At 34.6% G+C, this 18,080-nt stretch overlaps 1 protein-coding gene across 3 annotated transcripts in view; it reads left to right on the plus strand.

Annotated features, from left to right (window-relative positions):
• The window catches only part of LOC121314863 (zinc finger protein 40-like), an 83,628-nt gene that overhangs the window by 32,215 nt on the left and 33,333 nt on the right, over nt 1–18,080 (plus strand). For all 3 annotated transcript variants that reach the window (XM_041248579.1, XM_041248581.1, XM_041248580.1), the window contains exon 3: nt 7,459–7,512. In XM_041248579.1, coding sequence (XP_041104513.1) covers nt 7,459–7,512 — 54 coding nt within the window. The remainder of the gene's footprint in view (nt 1–7,458; nt 7,513–18,080) is intronic.

Consider the following 18,080-nt stretch of genomic DNA (forward strand, 5'->3'; position numbering starts at 1 on the left):
CCGCTGCCTTCTACTTGGGATTTCTGGCCTTCTACTTTTAAATGAAAATGAAAAGACTGCTCAGTATTCATGTTGTGACTTACAAAGATGGCTGGTGGATGACATCACAGACCCAGAAGATACAGACACGAGAGGCAATACTGGGGTATGAAAAGGCGCTGTTTGCGCAGCTATTTAATAAATGAAAAATTTAAACAAAACAAAACACTTTATCAAAAACAAAATGGCTCGTTGGCCAAACAAAACAGACAAATAGTAATTCTGCTAGAAAAACAAATATCGTTCTGGTTTTGAGCCAGCACGTATAGCATTTGTTTGCTTTCTATTATTGCGTTTACGTCCTCACTCCCATTCTCTACTCCTTGACTCTCTCTCCCTATGAGCCCGGAGTGGATACTTTTATTCTCTGTGGCTGGAGCCTTAATTACCCATTAATCAAATAACTACCTTTTTAAGGCTCCAGCCACATTCCTACAAGGTTTAAAGGAATAAGGAATTTAACGGCAACTGCATATTTATAAGACCAGCTTTTCACCGGTCTCAAATAATAAATAAGAATGTTGGATGGCTTTTGTCCGTCCGCACACAAACATAATAATAATATAATACTACTACTACTACTACTTCTACTACTACTACTACTACTACTACTACTACTAATAATAATAATAAATAATAATAATAATGATAATAATAATACATAAAAGGGAGCGGGCACATCATCACGCTCATATAACATGCATTTTGTGTGTAGCATGCCAATAAAACTTTTAAAAGAATGTGCGTTATATTCTAGATATTACGGTAACAGAGAATCTTGTTGTGGGTGAAGCAATCGTCTTTCCACAGTGTAGTCATACTAGTGGGGTAACCAGGACTCACATAAAGTAAAGGGTTGAACTACATTGGTAGAACTTAAAAAATCTAATGTGCAGTTCCTCTGTCAATTAAAAGTAAAAGTAGCTGTTTTTGAGTGGTATTTGTAGTACAATGTGCTTTTTTTTCTGTACAACAGAACTGATTGTTAAAAGGAAAAAAAGAAATAAAGAAGCATAACTGGTTAAAATAGCTTGGACAGTGTTAAAAGCACAGCTTAGATTGAAAATAAAGAATCTAGTTGCTGTAGGAGCCTTTTGAGAACACGTGGGAGTATGTACCTGTCCAACTAATTGGAATCTGAAGCAAGTTCATTTTAAACCAGTCTCTGCATGAATGGGATTTTTTTTCCTCTAATTTCTTTTCTTTACATTCAAATTAAATTGGTACTTGATACCTCTTGGCTGGGAAAGTTGGCTGTTCTTGGCTTTGTTCTGTCATTTTAATGTCAGCTTGCATTTGATGTTGTTAGCCTGAAAGTGCTTTTAAAAGTTAAGGCTGTAAGTTTTCACAGAGGGTTAAATTCTGCTGAAGGAAAGAGGCGGGTGGAGTTTTGATCCATTATAGTCATTTTCAGTACAGATGATATATGGCGTTGTCAACCACTACACCTACACACTTGAGGATTAAGTTGCTCCAGGGCACAGGAGTTCCAAGAAAATAAAGAACTTGTCTGGAATAGAACACACACACACACACACACACACACACACACACACACACACACACACAGAGCACTGCTGACTGTGTTCAAAAGAACAAGTATGATGGAAAAAATCATAAAAAGAAATCCAGATTCCAAACTGTGGTGTGTAGCTTGCTTAAAAAACTGGAATTTGTTTGTTAACTAAACAAAATTTGAGTAACTGTTGAGGTTACACAAAGTAAGAAGACAAGAAACTGCATTTGCATTTAATAATGGAATCTTTTTCTTATTTCTCACAAGGATAAAAACAGCCTTGTCACTCAGAATATCATGTGCATATATAATGTATATTTAATTACCAGATAGTGTTACCATCTTTACAATTAAACTTCCTGGTAATATGTTTTAGCAAATATGCTGGCCAGCTCCAACAAAATTTCAGGTCATCATCTTAGAAACCATTTGCGAAACCCTAGTCTGTGTGTTTATATGTGTACAGAAATGTGCCTGCATTGTTTAAAATTAAGATATGTGTGCTGTAAGATTGCATGCTGTCTTTTTTTAGAGGACATTTTCTTTGAAAGAAATTGTGTTTCCTTTGTGGTTTAGGAATGCTTTGGAGATTGGAATGCCTCAATGAGCAATGCAATATAAGCATACAAATACCATTTCCCAGTGCTTCCCTTACATATAATGTTATGTTATGTTATGTTTCCTGTTTATTTGTGTAGATTGTTCTGGTTTCAGTAGCACTGCTAAAGGGGGGAGCTCCCCGAGACAAATTGCCTAATGCTATGGGAGTTCCACTGCAGTGCAATACTTGGATTTCTGCTGATTGGACGATACCAGTCAACACACGTCTTCTTTATAGTATTAGTTATCAGATTAAGAACAAACTTGGTGCAGTACTAATTAAAGCATTGTCACAAATAAAACATTTTATAAGCATTAGTTCAATGTTGGCCTCAATTGAAATTCAATCATTTACCTTGATTGGTTCATGTGTTTGTGACACTGTCTGATGGTGGAACAGATGTCAGATTCACAGGTACAGGTGCAAACAACCTCAATATAAAAATGGTAGAGGGGCATACTTTATTGACAGGGAGCACAGTCCAAAGAAACAAAAGTCTAAATCATTGGTACCAATACAACGAGTCCCCCTCAGCTCTTTGGTTCACTTTCAGGGTGGTGGAACGTGCAGGTGCTCAGGTACCGAGTGTCCAGTTCAGTAGTGCGGGGTGTATGGTGTCTAAGGTGGAAGTGCTGGCAGTAGTGCGGCAGCTTCTTGGCATGACAGATCACTCTGACCCCAGTCCTGATTATAAACAAATAAAAATAAATTAGAATAATAATTAATACCTCACACAATTTAAGGGATACATGTCAACCACATTATTATTTTGCTTTAAAAATCATAGTAAAGATAATACAAAATAAAAATGGATTCGTGAAATTATTTCTATTATGGTTTTGTATAATTTAGATTTCAATTTGTTTATATCAGTACAGTAAGTGCTCGACCAAAGGAAGCAGCAAACCAACCGATTTTGTAATTGGGCATCCTTGTTAAATAGGTAGTCAGAGTTTTATAGTTAGTTTCTTTCTCTCTCTCTCTCTCTCTCTCTCTCTCAGAAGCAAGTGCTTTCTCTACCTCTTTTTTGTAGCAGTGTTTACTGCAGGTAGTGACGTGTACAGTATGTAACTAATACATTTGTCTAGAAGGAAGTGAAAGAGTTGCCTTACTGCAAACCAAAAGGGTTTTTGCCAAGTCAGATGCTGCTTTTCTTTTTTTTCCTTTTTGGCTTTATTGCTTACAGTCAGTCTGCCTCCAACACCTGTATTTTTTTTTTTCCTTTATTGATTGTGGACACCAAGGGGCCCTTTTAATTTGGAATAATTCACTGATGAATATAAGAAATACATCTTTCGATAGGTTTCAAGTAAGTTACGTGGTTCTTGTCTGGTATGTATACTATAAATATACTTTTTTTTTTTTTTTTTTTTTTTTTTAAGGCAACAGTATTAGTTTAAAAAATGCATCAGGTTTGCGTATTTTGTGTAAATCTGAGAATTGCCTGATTTGTAAGGGATAAACAGACATATTACACTGGTTTCTATGATTCTCTTTCTAATTTTTAATTTGAGATTATTGATTCCTAATCATAAATATGTATTTTTCTGGTGTTGATGAATTTTCTTACTACATTCTGCACTTCTTTACTGGGGCACAATCTTCATTCTCGTGATTAGGGAAATCATATAAGAAATTAAGTATGCAAACATTTCGGCAAGTGCCTTCATCAGTGCACTAATATTGTGTTTTTAACTTATGAGCAATTATTAAGCCATATAATTATGGTTATTGTCACATCTGCACATCTTTCATTAAAAGCTATACACATTTACACAATTCCCACCTACATGTTGTGACCTGAGAGAGAGAAATGTAGATTTAAGTGTGCTCAGTCACCTTCATGTGAAGTGAATCCATTTGACAAGAGCCATGTATTCACCACTTAATTAAACAGCTGGGCTGTTTCTGTATAAATTACAAATGCATCAAAGTATGTACTTTGTTTTTTGTCTTTTTTTAATAAAGATATAAACTGAACGTTGCTCTGGAGAGCATGAACAGGTATTCATATTAACAGAATTCCATTAATATAGAATTGCTCTACAATTATTCGACTAGAACAAGTCAGTCAGTCATAAGAAACTGCTTGAAAGCAGGAAGCCAATGAAGAGGCTCTCAATTGCTTTACTGCATTGCTTGGGAAGATTTTTTTAATGCCATACAGATCGTGTGTACACTCATTTTCCATAGTGTTATTTTAAATTAATATTTAAATGAGATAAAATACTTCTTGTTGAAATGTTTGTTTAATTTTGTGACTTTTATTACTGTAAACTATATATTTTGTGATGACTGATTTTAAAGTCATGTGTAAACACCAATTAAATAAATTGTTTGGGCATTTTTATACAGTGCAAAATATTCTTCAGCTAGCTGACATGGTTTGGATTTTTTTGTGATTAGATTTCTGCTAGAATAAAAGTTGCTGGATGCTGAAGTCAGCTCTACGTATGCAAAGACAACAATGTAATCGTCCCCACAAGCCTCAAGCCTTCTCGGAAGGGGCACGCTCGTCTGGTGTGTTTGTGACGTGAAACCCATTTTACGGATTTCGACACAGACCCCCAGGGACAAAAGGCGAGTGTATTAGCCATATTAACCAACAGCACCATCTAGCCTGGCTTGATCTTTTTCTACAGGTTTTTTTTTTTTTTTTGGTCTTTTATTCTTCACATCAAAAGCATTTTCACAGCTCAGACTCCTGGGGGTCACCAGGCATCAAAAGCTGCCAGTGCTGCAATCTATTAACACACTCACCACACTCAAGCTCATTAATGATTCTGCCTGAAAGTGTTCACACACAAGATCCGGAATCTTCCAGAACTGGGGTGATTAAAGCACAAGAGAAAACCGTGTTATCGTTAACATTTTTAGCCGCCGTGATGTGGGAGAAAAAGCTCATATTTTGAAAGTGAAAGAGTCAAAGGGAGCTAGGTGACCTCCCGTAGCTTTCTGTGGCAGAAAGAGAGGTTTTAAAACACAGATTGTGTGTTTTGATAGATCTACACTACTGAACAGTGTTAGGCTGTACTTTAAAAGCAGACTCGCTACATAGCTATTCTATGAAAAGGGAACGTTTTGTTGCACTGCTAAATCATCAATGTCAAACTAAGGGCAAGCCCAAAATTTCAATGGTCTATTTCAGTGCACATAAAAAAAAAAAAAAAAAAAAAAAATCAGTCGGTGACTTGTCAGTAGTCTAATATTGATGACAGTACAATTTTGATTAAAAACAAAAATGAAATGTTCCACGCTGGACTAGAAAGTACTGTTAAACAGTGTTGTAATGCAGAAGAGAAACAAATATGTAAAAGTTCAAAGCAAGCACCACACCAGTATATAGTGAAAATCCTCCCCTATAGACACATGGTCACAGCCCATTGATGGTTGTTTTACTGTACATCAGTTCGGTGAAGCAAAGCATACATTACCATAAACATGTATTGTATGCCTGTTCTTGTGCATAAAATGCATTTATTACATTCACGTTACAAAAGTTTTTTTTTTTTTTTTGTAGAATTTACTATATATTTTACAATTGTTTCTTGTGTAAAAAACAAGTGGTTGCTCATGAAGTTAAAAATTATTGTTCTACTCAAATAGCCTTTTTCAACTATTTTAAGTTGGAACATAGAACATCCATTCTCTCCATTTTCCCTTTCTGAGTCATGCCAGGGATACATAAATGTAAATGTGCTTAATCCCCTCATTCTTGGTAAACCATGTATTTAAAATGAATTTATTGACCACAGATCAAGAATTTCAGCTTAAGAAAGCTGAAATTGGATACATCATATTTAAGACCAATAATTCATAAGGTAAGCAAATAAGGTGTTAGTATCATGTTAACATGAATTATTTACAGTATACAGTGCAAAGCTAACAGGATGCCACGAGTGGTCCGATCCAAATCTATGGAAGTCTGGTCCATTGACCAGCCCATCATATACTATTATACACAAACAGTGTTTCTGCTAACAATGCATATATTATACTGCCAGACAATAAGCATTAACATTTTTAAAAAGCTCTTACAATTAGAAAAAAAGGAAAGCTGATGCATTAAACAATCTCATGTCACTTGTACAATTTAGCAAGAAGGTTCTGTACTATTATTTTTTTAATTTTTTTTAATATAACTTATTTTCCTATTATATACAGTATATTTGGTCAAGTCCACAATATTCTGTACATTTGCTTGCTTTTGTTTCCATTAGTGTTTGGCTGACTATGCAGTAGCTTGCATTATTTAATTACTTGGATGCAATGCTTAACTAATGAGCATTGTTTTGCCCACATTCATATGTAAACATGTGCATTTTTGTAACAGTTTAAATGCCAAAATCTGGATTTTTGACACTTTAAAATAATGCTCTGTGCAGTCCAGAGAATCAGTAACATCTATAAGTTATAGCCAGTGTTATTTGTTCATCTAGTGAAGAGACTGCATTATGTTTATTCTAGGGGTGCCAAGGCTGCAGTTTAAATAGATATCTAAGTACCTGTACTGTTGCAAAATTTGACATCAAGCTTCTTTCTGCATGGAGAAAATAATTTGTTAGCAAAAAGGAAGCCCTGTGTATTACCTCTCAATCTGTCAAGAACAGGATGCACTGCAGGTCTACGGTGCCCTTGCTTTGTTCAGGGCACTCTTGTTTTCTGCTGAAGATTTATAAACGACCTTCCTCTCAGGTTCCAGCAGTTTATACTTTGCTATTTTTTTTTTTTTTTTTTTTTTTTTTTTTTTTTTTTTTTTTTAAAGCTCTAGGATAATTTCTGGCTATTGTAGAACGTAATGGTGCCAGCTGGCTTGTCAGTTGTACTATAGCTTCAATTGAACTTTGTGTAATATTAAATACACATTCATTGTGTTGTACTTTTTGTGCATGTGCTGATTTTAAAGATGGTAATGAAATCACCCGGACATACTATTTTGCTAACCAGATCCCTAAAGTGAAATGAAACACTTGTTTTGAGACAAGGAAATGTCATTTGGGTTTAAGATATGGTACAATTTTACTATACTATAGACAATTTGCTGAGGGCCACATGGCTCATCTCAGCTACCTCTTGATGTTGGCATGTTCCAGCCTGTATCATTCCCAACACCACAATTCAAATTCTGTCTTTGTTGTGCTAGGTTAAGTGAAAGCACAAATTGGTGAAAAATAATGTTTTAATTGGGTTGTTGTCACAGCAAGCTTAACATCAAATGGATCTGAATTCTATTTTAGTCATGTATCTTCACAGAAATTACATGGATTTTCTTTTTTTTTTTTTTTTTTTTTTTGTCCTGCAGATAAAATTGAAGAAGCACAGAAAGAACTTAAAGACCCAAAAGATGCTGGAAAAGGTAACATTTAGAATACAGTAATATGGTCATTTTTAATCCCTGTTTAAAAATGTTATCTCAACAGGCCAGCTACAGCATTTTAGAGAGTTTTGCACTGAGCTGATTTTGTAGGAATCTCCAATACCATTAATCTGCTGGAATTTGTAATGTAATGTGCAAATTATGCTTCGATTGGAAAGATTATGATTCCACTTCTGGCTTTTAAGCCAGCTAGCAACCAAAGTTGAACTGAAATTAGCAAGAATGTCAATTATTTTAGTAATTATAATTAGTTTAGCACTGAAAAACACTATTAAAAACATAAATGAACTGTACTGCTGAACCTCATCTTCTTTTAATATTAGCATGACAAGGGTATCCATGTGTTATGAAAAATAATAGACGGGCCTCTTCCCTCTTCAGTGCATTACAGAAAAACAATTCCATCTCGGGTTTCTGTGACAGTTTATAAATTATTCGACCTTTGGTCTCGTAATTTATGACGTCACAGAAACCATGGATGAAATTATTTTCCTGTAACTCACTGAAGCCCATCTATTATATATATATATATATATATATATATATATATATATATATATATATATATATATATATATATATATATATATAATACACACACACACACACACACACAGTGCCTATAGAAAGTCTACACCCCCTTTCAAAATGTTCACCTTTTGTTGCCTTATAGCCTGGAATTAAAATAGTTTTTTTGTTTGTTTTTTTTTTTTTTTTATTTATCTACACATCCTACTCCACAACTTCCAAGTGAAAAAAATATTCTAGAAATTTGTAGAAAATTAATTAAACATAAAAACTGAAATAGCTTGGTTGGGTAAGTGTCCACCCCCCTTGTAATAGCAATCGTAAGTTACCTCAAGTGTAGCCAATCGCCTTCAAAATCACACACCAAGTTAAGTGGCCTCCACCTGTGTTAAGTTGTAGTGATTCACATGATTTCAGGATAAATTCAGCAGCTTCTGTGGGTTCCCTCTGCTGAGTAGTGCAATTCAAAGCAAAGACTCAACCATGAGCACCAAGGTGCTTTCAAAACAATTCCAGGACAAAGTTGTTGAAAGGCACAGATCATGGGATGGGTATAAAAAAAAAAAAAAATCAAAGCTTGAAATATCCCTTGGAGCACAGTCAAGACTATTATTAAGAAGTGGAAGATGTATGGAACCACCAAGACCCTGCCTAGATCAGGCCATCCCTCCAAACTGGATGACTGAGCAAGAGGAGACTGATCAGAGAGGCTACCAAGAGGCCAATGGAAACTTTGCAAGAACTACAGGCATTTATGGCCAAGGCTGGTCAAAGTGTGCATGTGACAACAATATCCCAAGCACTCCACAAATCTGGCCTATATGATAGGGTGGCAAAAAGAAAGCCATTACTCGAGAAAGCCCACCTTGAATCCCATTTGAAGTATGCAAAAAACACAGGAGATTGTGTAGCCATGTGGCAAAATTTTTTGTGGTCTGACGAAGCTAAAATTGAACTTTTTGGCCTAAATGCAAAGTGTTATGTTTGGCGTAAACCCAACACAGCGCATCACCCAAAGAACACCATCCCTACTGTGAAGCATAGTGGTGGCAGTATCATGTTATGGGGATGTTTCTCAATTGCAGGGACTGCTGTACTTGTCAGGATAGATGGGGAAATGAATGGAGCAAAGTACAGAGAAGTCCTTGAGGAAAACCTGCTGCCCTCTCCAAGAAAGCTGAAACTGGGACAGAAGTTCACTTTTTCAGCATGTCAACGACTCAAAGCACACAGCCAAAGCTACACTGGAGTGGCTAAGGAACAAAAAGGTAAATGTCCTTGAGTCGCCCATTCAGAGCCCCGACCTAAATCCAATCAAAAATTTGTGGCATGACTTGAAGATTGTTGTCCATCAACTTGACAGAGCATGAACAATTTTGTAAAGAAGAATTGTCAAATATTTTCAAATCTACAGTAGGTGTGCAAAGTTGGTAGAAACCTATCCCAACAGACTCAGAGCTGTAATTGCTGCCAAAGGTGCTTCCACCAAGTATTAATTCAGGGGGCTGGAGACTTATCCAATTATGATCTTTCAGTTTTGTGTTTTTAATATATATATTTTTTTCTCTTTAACAGTGTGGAGTATGGTGTGTAGATAAGTGGGGGGGGGGGGAATCTTCATTTAAATGCATGAAACTGAGGCATTGACACAACAAAATGTGAAAAAAGTTCAAGGGGGTGTAGACTTTCTGTAGTGTGTGTGTGTGTGTGTGTTAATTTAATTGTCTAAATAGTTGCCCAAAAATTGTGATTTGCATTTTCAGCAAGCAGAATGTTAAAAGTATCCTTGTGAGATTTCTCCACTGGGCTCCAGGCTCCAAAGGGAAGGTGTTTATGCATTGGTAGGCTGTTACAGTAGTAGAGACAGAGGCACTGAAAGTCATCCTTCTCGCAAAGATGCAGTGGGGGATTTTGGAAAGTCATTAATCACTGATTTGCAGCAGTGTAGGAGTGTCTTTTCTACTCTCATCGGCCAATAGAAGCTGGGGTAACAAAGGCTGTCATAGGTTTGTGTCAAGGCATTTCGTAACTACAAATGCACTGGTTGGAATCAATTTTATCTAAACTACCTAAGGTTCACTGACGTATACTTAGTATTAAATCAAGTATACTAAAACTGTTCTATCTGACAGTGTAATATGTAAATGAATTGTTACTTACATTGTTAAAAGGTACAATCCATTATCCAAGTTACTGTATGATTAGAAAAAATAACCTAATGTAGTTCATTTGAAGTTACTGATAACAAAGGTAATATAATATATTCACATTATAATTATACATTCATAGACAAATAATTTCTCAACATGTGACAATATAATATTATAGTATTATAATTAAACAGTGCACAGAGCTTCATTAAATATTGTTAAATACTGAACACTTGACATGTTTTATGTTTATAAACAAGTGTTAAATTACTTTTTAGAGGGGCCCACAATAAGGTCCTGCACTGGGACCCATCTTTCTCATCCTCCACCACTGTATAATCCTTACAGTGCTAAGCCTTGCAGAGAGCCAGTCCATGAAAATCGTATGTTGTACTGTGATGTGATGACAAGCTCAAGTATATTTACTACATTGATAAACGAGGAGAAACTAGGCTGAATCAAACAGTTCAACAACTGAGTAACTACATTTTTTAATGTTTTTAAGAAAAAAAGTAGCATAATGTATAAGAAATGGGGGCAGGAACATGCAGATATACTGTCACAAGACAGTTTTCAGTAGACCCATGTGATGATGATGATTCATAATAATAATACGGGTTATATTTTCATTTGTAAGTTTGGGTGCCTCCAAATAGCAATAGTAGAACTGCAGATTAATCAGATGAGCCGATCTCCACCTGCGTTATAAGGGAAGGTCAAATGATTTTCATATGACTAAACAACGAGCAAGGTAAAAATAGAAACCTAGAAACTTCCTGGTAGCGTTCAATTACATTTTTCAATTACTGTTATAATTTAACTATACAGTAATATCGGCTTTAGTGAAATAGCTTTAATTCTATGCTTAAAAAAAAAAAATCTAAGGCTGAGATGAAAAAAAAAAAAGTTTCATCCCAAATTTCTTGGTAAATATGACAACAGGATAAAGACATTATGACAACATTTTTAAACATATGACAAAACATTTAGTAAAATTATATAGTGGCAGGGCAGTATTTATTTACAAACATATTTTCAAATATGTTTTTAATTTCACTGATTTATTGCTTTATAGAACTGGGGGCTTTGTACTGAACTAAATATGTGCATTTTATAAATAATATTTTGGACTCAAGTCATAGTATAGTGTACAAACAGTGATCAGAGTTTGATACATTTTCAGTTAATTTCTTCCTCTTCAGTGTTTTATTGTGGCATAATTTAAATAAATCAATGAAGAACATGAGCCACTTGCAGTACAGCAAAATGTACATTACAACTTGTATCTCTGCGCAAGTTGTGTGACAATTGTGTGTGTGTGTATTTAGTAATAAACATATGCTTGCTTTACATGCAGTTTTGTCTTGAGAATGTGACATAGCACTCTCATATCAGCACATTCTTCACGCTATAGCATGTGCGCGGCCAAAACATGGTATGGCTAAAAAGGGTGGGGAAATCCACCTCCTCATGATAAAAAGCCTTGCAAGTTGTCTAAAAACTAAGATTTTTTTTTTGCGTAGCAACCAGTTTGAAAGCTGTACCATAAGTTCAGGAGACTTCAGCAGTGATGATCTGGTTTGTGATGTAATCTTGCCCAATTTACTACTTTAACTAAAGGCAGTACCAAGTAATTGTTTATTAACAACTGAGATCTGCAATAAATAAAAGTAAAAAATTCAGTATGTTTTTTTTTTTTTTTTTATTTAGTTATATAATTTTATTTTTTTTAGAATGGCACACTATTCAATGTTTCAAATTGATTTTACTTTATAATGTAGTTGTTTTATAAGCATGGTTATACAAAATACTGAAGCTGTAAAAAAACAGCATTGTTATAAATAACTAATGAAAGAAAGAAAGCATTGAAAGTTTTTTTTTTTTTTTTTCTTTTTGTCCCCCATACTTTTGTTATTTTTATGTTTGGTGATCAGATAGCTGATTGCTTTAAGCTTTTCAGTTTTGTTTCCTTTTTGTTACTTTTTTTTTTTTTTTTTTTTTAGTAGCTAAATAAGGCAGGCTGCATTTGCGATTCTTCAGCACAACCTAAAAACTTCTTGTAAACCCAGTTTAAGAAAGCTGCACAATATCAGTAACAGGAGTCACCCAAAACTGGAACACTGACAGAAACATTTATATATACCCTCCCAGATTTTTATATTAATTTGTCCATTTGAATTTTAAAGGAGAGTTTCCCTCCCTAAAAGAAAACTACATTAAAGGCAAATTGCCCGAAATGTACTGCCAATAAGGTGAGACTTACTTTTATTTTTGCATATTAACCAAGCCCTTGTTGCGTGAAAAAGAGCCATGTATTGGTAAAGTATATTACTACTACTGTGCTTTCCTCACCTTTGTGAAAATTAATTTGATCTCTGCAGTGTCAAAAGGTTATTTCTTAAATTGGAATGGAATAGCAGCCCATTCTAGTTTATATATAAAATATTTGACACCATAATACTATATGCAGCCTTTATTATGGTATAAAAAATATTCCCAGTATATCAGTCAATAATAAATAAGTGATAATCCTGTACTGTTTTTTTTTTTTTTTTTTTTTCCATGCCACAAGGGGCTAAAATTTGCTTGACTTTCGATGTAATTTATAACAGTCTGAAGAAAAATCACATGCTTGGTGGTTAAGACAGCTGTTGTTGTGGTATAGAAATTGTTTTTCTCATATGAACAAACTAATGAACACACAGCCAGCCCCTTGCTGATATTTCTTTACAGCAGTTTCATGTGATGACGAGTTACTGTTATTTACCAAGGTTGCAAAAGCAGATTCACAACATAAGTAAAGTTTACATGAGCTGATTCGTTTGTAATTTTTCTGCAGAATGTCAACATAACCTTGATCCACTTATAAAACAAAACGTATTACAGTAATTATAAGAAATGATGTGATGTAAATAGGAAAGTGTGCAGCTGCAGTGCAGTGACTTCGTTCAACTGTAGAAGACTTTTTCAGAAATGTGAGCATTCTTCCTTCTTCAAAGTATATTGTAAGATCCTATACAATCTAGATATACATAGGCAATAATTGTAGCATTAGCATTTATATTGGTCTTAGAGATTTGCTGTAGTTTTTCTTTATGCACTGCCTACCTCCCAGAGGTAAAAAAAAAAATAAAAATAATAAAAAGCATAGGCCTAATTGTATGGGTTGTAGTCCTACCCAGCATTAGGCCTACTGCATTACCCAGCATTACTGTAGATCTTAAATCCAGTAATTCAACTCAGAATTGCTAATAAAACAGCATTTTTTAAAATGTATTTAATATAAATGGTCCATAGTTTACATTGGCATTGAACTACAAAGCATAGTATTAATAAAATATATAGTAGCTAGCTATTGGTAACCCTTAATACAGAGTGGGTGCTTTAAAGAGTGAAAGGTTATTTGTTTATTGTTGGAAAGTAAATGATAATATGCTTATGGGATGATGCAGTTTTAAATATAGCAAAAAGCTTTTTTTTTTTTTTTTACTCTCTGTATATTTGCTGCAACAGCCACCCTGTCTGTTCTAGGATGAGCTGCATTAAAACTATTCAGCAAAAAAAGTGTTTACCATCATTGTTCAGAAGTGACCTCAGCCAGGCACAGAGATGAGTTCCGTGACTAGGGAGCAATGCAGAACAGAACCAGAATGTCTTTTTGTGAAGTTAAAAATAGCTTAGGACCTTGGCGCTCAGTGAGGGCTGTTTTGCATATTTAGCAACCCCAGGGCCTCGGGATCCCCGCACCAGTTGGGGAATACCCAGACGACATTTGTATTCCTTTACCTTGGGCTGTCATCTCCATCATGCTGTGATTCTCTGTTCTGTAAACATAGGAGTATCACTGTGTTACTTTCAAGAATAATGGAACCAGAACAGAGTTCACTTGTGGTTCAAACTACACAGTAATTACAAAAAGGAATTCTTCTGTAAGTTGGTACTTCAATGATCTCTAGTCTGCCTTGAAAAAGTGCTATTCTTTACATATTTTAAGTAGTAGGACTTTTTTCCAAAAAAGAATAACACATAGCTAATACCACAGCACAATATTGGTAGATAAGTGAATGGCCTGTTCTAGCTTTTTTCTTATCGGTGTCTTTTTGTACAAGCCCACAGCTTATTTAAAAAAAATAAGGAGAGAGCGCAAGAGGGAGAGAGAATGTGGGCGATGCAATAACTTGTGGGCTTCAGTATATCCAGAGACAGGCAGCTAGAACGAAACTATGTAGTCATTTTAATCAAGCAAATAGCTGGATCGCCAATGGATTTCAAGGGACAAAAAGCAAAGGTAATTTTCACTTTATGTTCCTTGTTGAAAGTTTGCTAATGAATAGGTAAGAATGTTAATTTAGAAGGTATTCTTCAAGACCCTTTCTACTGAGGATTCATTGAATGATAACCATTATTGTTTTAGATTTGTTTTTTGTTTTTTAAAGATTCTAACAAGAAATATTGATAACTTGGTGCTGATGTAGATAGAATTATGAAAACAAAGCTTGACTGGTGGGAATAATTAGTGAGAAACAGACTTGTGCAAAGTAGATCTTTGAAAAATGACGTCAATGAAAGAGCCATTAATAAAGCTGTTTGATATAATGTGAATGTGCAGTTTTGTTACGAACTCGCAATGCTTGTTGCAGGCATGTTATGTAATTATATAAATTATTGTTTTCATAGAATGGCAAACTGTGCCACTTACTAAGTTTTGTTTTCCTGTAATATAGGGTAATGTGAAGTTAACTTGTACAGGTATTTAAATAGATAAGAGTTTGTTTCAGAGCTGATTATGTGTTATACATGTATTAAGCTGTTTTTTTGTTAATTAATATTTACCAGCATGTTCCAGATATTTAGTTATTTTTTAGTATTGTAGTACTTCTTAGTATTGTATCAAATGTGTTCCCAGTGTGCATTTGACTGCAGTCATTTACGAGTTGTCCGTCAATCTGACTTAACCACATAGGCCCTGCGTTTGATGAGGGGCAAACCTGTAACACTAGGGCAAAATGCGATTTACCCCCCGATTATGATGACAAAACTTGGTGCAAATGGGAGCAAACTGCCTTTGCCCTGTAATGCGATTTTTGTGACATGCTTTGCCCCATTCTTTACGTGTGTTTTAGTGCTCGTGGTCGTCATAACTTGCAGGCTGTGGCCTGATTTGCATGGTAGCTTTGGTAGCTTTTTATTTTTATGAAGGCACAAAGGGGGGTAACTGCGTTTTCAGTTTATTTGAAACAGAAAAAGTTGTGAAACTTATCATTGCAAAAAAAGGAACATCAAGTGGTGAACATCATTTTTTATTCTACTTTTACAACAGGATGATTGATAAAAGTTTAAAGTGTCCCCTGCCAGCTAATTTGAATAGAACAAGAGCTTTTAAAAATTAAGTAGTAGTACAGGTTTGTTCTTGTCGTCTGTTTTCTTGGATTAGTTTGAGTTGAATATGTTAGCAGAGCTATCATGCCAAGGCTGCTTCAAAAGGGCAGAACTAAATGTTTGCTACTGGTACTTAAAGAATAATTATGTTTTGTGAAAATATTATCTTGTCTGTTTTTTTTTTTTATTATTATTATTTTATACCTTTCTACAAACAATAAACATTTTCCAGTGTGTTTTGTTTGTACCTTTTTAGTTGTGACCATCTATACCAGTATGTGGTTATTCCACTGTTTTATCAGCACCTGTGCATGTGGCCAGTACACTGTGCTGGTATAAACATTAGGAAAGATGACTTAATTTTGCAAACCCACAAGAGTATAATACAATACTCACAATGTAGCCTTACTACTGAACAAATTCTGAAGTAGTTTTCCCAAACATTACCTGTAAAGCAGGACGGCAGCATTTTTGGAATACAAATAGTCCTTTCAGTCCCACACGCCGATACACAATAAGAACTTTCAGCAGTATAATAATTCCTTGATCCCTTACCATGGATTCTAGTAACTCATTATTGTTGAATTTTAATATCCTGTAAATAATGACCCCTGTGGGTCCTTTGCTGGATTAATGATATTGTGAAAGGAAGTAACTAGCTCAAAGAACAGGCAATAAACAAATAGCTGGATGAAACCATGGTTGAAAAGGCAGTGTTAAAGTGCAGTGATCCCTGGTTACAGTGTTGTACCTGGTGTGATCTGCTGTTAATTATTAATATTTCCATCTCAAAAAAATGTTTTAAGCCATATTACAACAAACCAATCCTTTCCCCAATATCTTGACACCAAATTGTGTATTACAAATTACATTAAAGTAATGCATGTACAATTGGATTAGTATACACTACAGAGAACACTTGTGTCAACTACTACATACAGTATGCTTTTTTTTTTTTGTATTTTAAGTGGATTGGGAAAAGCCAAGTGTACACACCGTCATCAAGATTAGGAACTACAGCAAATCATGTAGGGCAACTTTTCATCTGATGTGTAATGAAAAAATATAAAGTAAAAAGGAAGATTTAAATCAAATTAAAACTGTTTTAAAGAACAGAAAGGAGCTGTTAAAAACATGTTACCAGAAAGCTTTATCAGTGACAGCACTGCTTGTTGTTGTGGTTTTTCTTTGGAAATGACCAGGAAATGCACTTCTTCATTAACAGGGGATTAACCCTTTAACAGGTTTACTAGCAGGATTTAGTATAGTGGATTTTTTTAGAGAAATAAAGAACAGGCGAAATACAGTTATGGCCAAACATTTAGCATCAACTAGAATTTTAAGATTGAAACATTATTTAAAGAAACATAAACAAAATAAAACAACTATATGGACATAATTTAGATATTTTATTTAACATCGTGTAATCAAAGAAACTGCAAAATGATATTGCAAAAGCCTACTGGAAGCCATAGTAGTTGTAGTAGTACAATATTTCATGTTAGATTTTGAAATGTCATATTTTTTAATTTTTGGAAAACTACAAAGTGGTATTATATGCAATATGTTAACATAACATTCAGCAGGTTTAATTTGAATGTTTAGATTTAACTAATTCAACATTAGTTCAATATATAGAGGGATGCAAAACTTTTGGCCATAGCTGTACATAGTTTAAAGATAAACATATTAATGATGGGAGTGTTTCACTGGCTATCTTAAGGAAAATTCCTGGAACGTGACAGCTGGGGCATAAAAAAATAAAACTTATGTTGCAGTTTTGTTGCAGCTCTTACTGTCGTTGCCTGATTTTATGAAACATGCTACCAACTACAATGGGTATACCCCTTTTCATATTCATTTCAAAGTTATTGTTTAGACAAAGTATTTGCAGGTAAACATTTTTGATTAATATCAGTAACTTTTTTTGTGTGCTTTGAATTAATTTTGAAGTACCGTATTTTAACTTATTTATGTTGCTACATAAAAATACAGTGAGTTAATGTTCACAAAAAATAAAAAAATATATATGATAGACCAGATTGTTAAAAAATATATCAATAGTAAACAAAAAATAAATATATACTCTGCACAAGCATATAGGCAGGTAATAGTAATACTAAATCTTTGTTTTAAAAAAAAAAAAAAAAAAAAAAAAGCTTCATATGAAGTGAAAAGCTGATTCGAAGATTATTTTCCTCCCATCCACGGCACTGACATGTTTTCTTCTGCACTGGCATATTGGGGCTGTAAGCTAAGCAAAAGTGTCATAATTTGTATCAGTATTCTACAACGCCCCCCCACCCCCCCCCCCCCCCCCCCCCCCCCAGCGCACGCTTTATACGCATTCAGAAAATGCTGAGAATTTCTGACAGCCCCTAAATATGTTCACGATTTTTCTTTTGAGAAACTATGTGACAGGACAGCATGGAAGGGAGACTCAGACACAGAAGTTGTAGGTTAAGCGCTGAGGTACACGTTTAATAATAA

This window comes from Polyodon spathula, chromosome 4 (genome assembly GCF_017654505.1).
Source record: "Polyodon spathula isolate WHYD16114869_AA chromosome 4, ASM1765450v1, whole genome shotgun sequence".
NCBI classification, from domain to species: Eukaryota; Metazoa; Chordata; class Actinopteri; order Acipenseriformes; family Polyodontidae; genus Polyodon; species Polyodon spathula.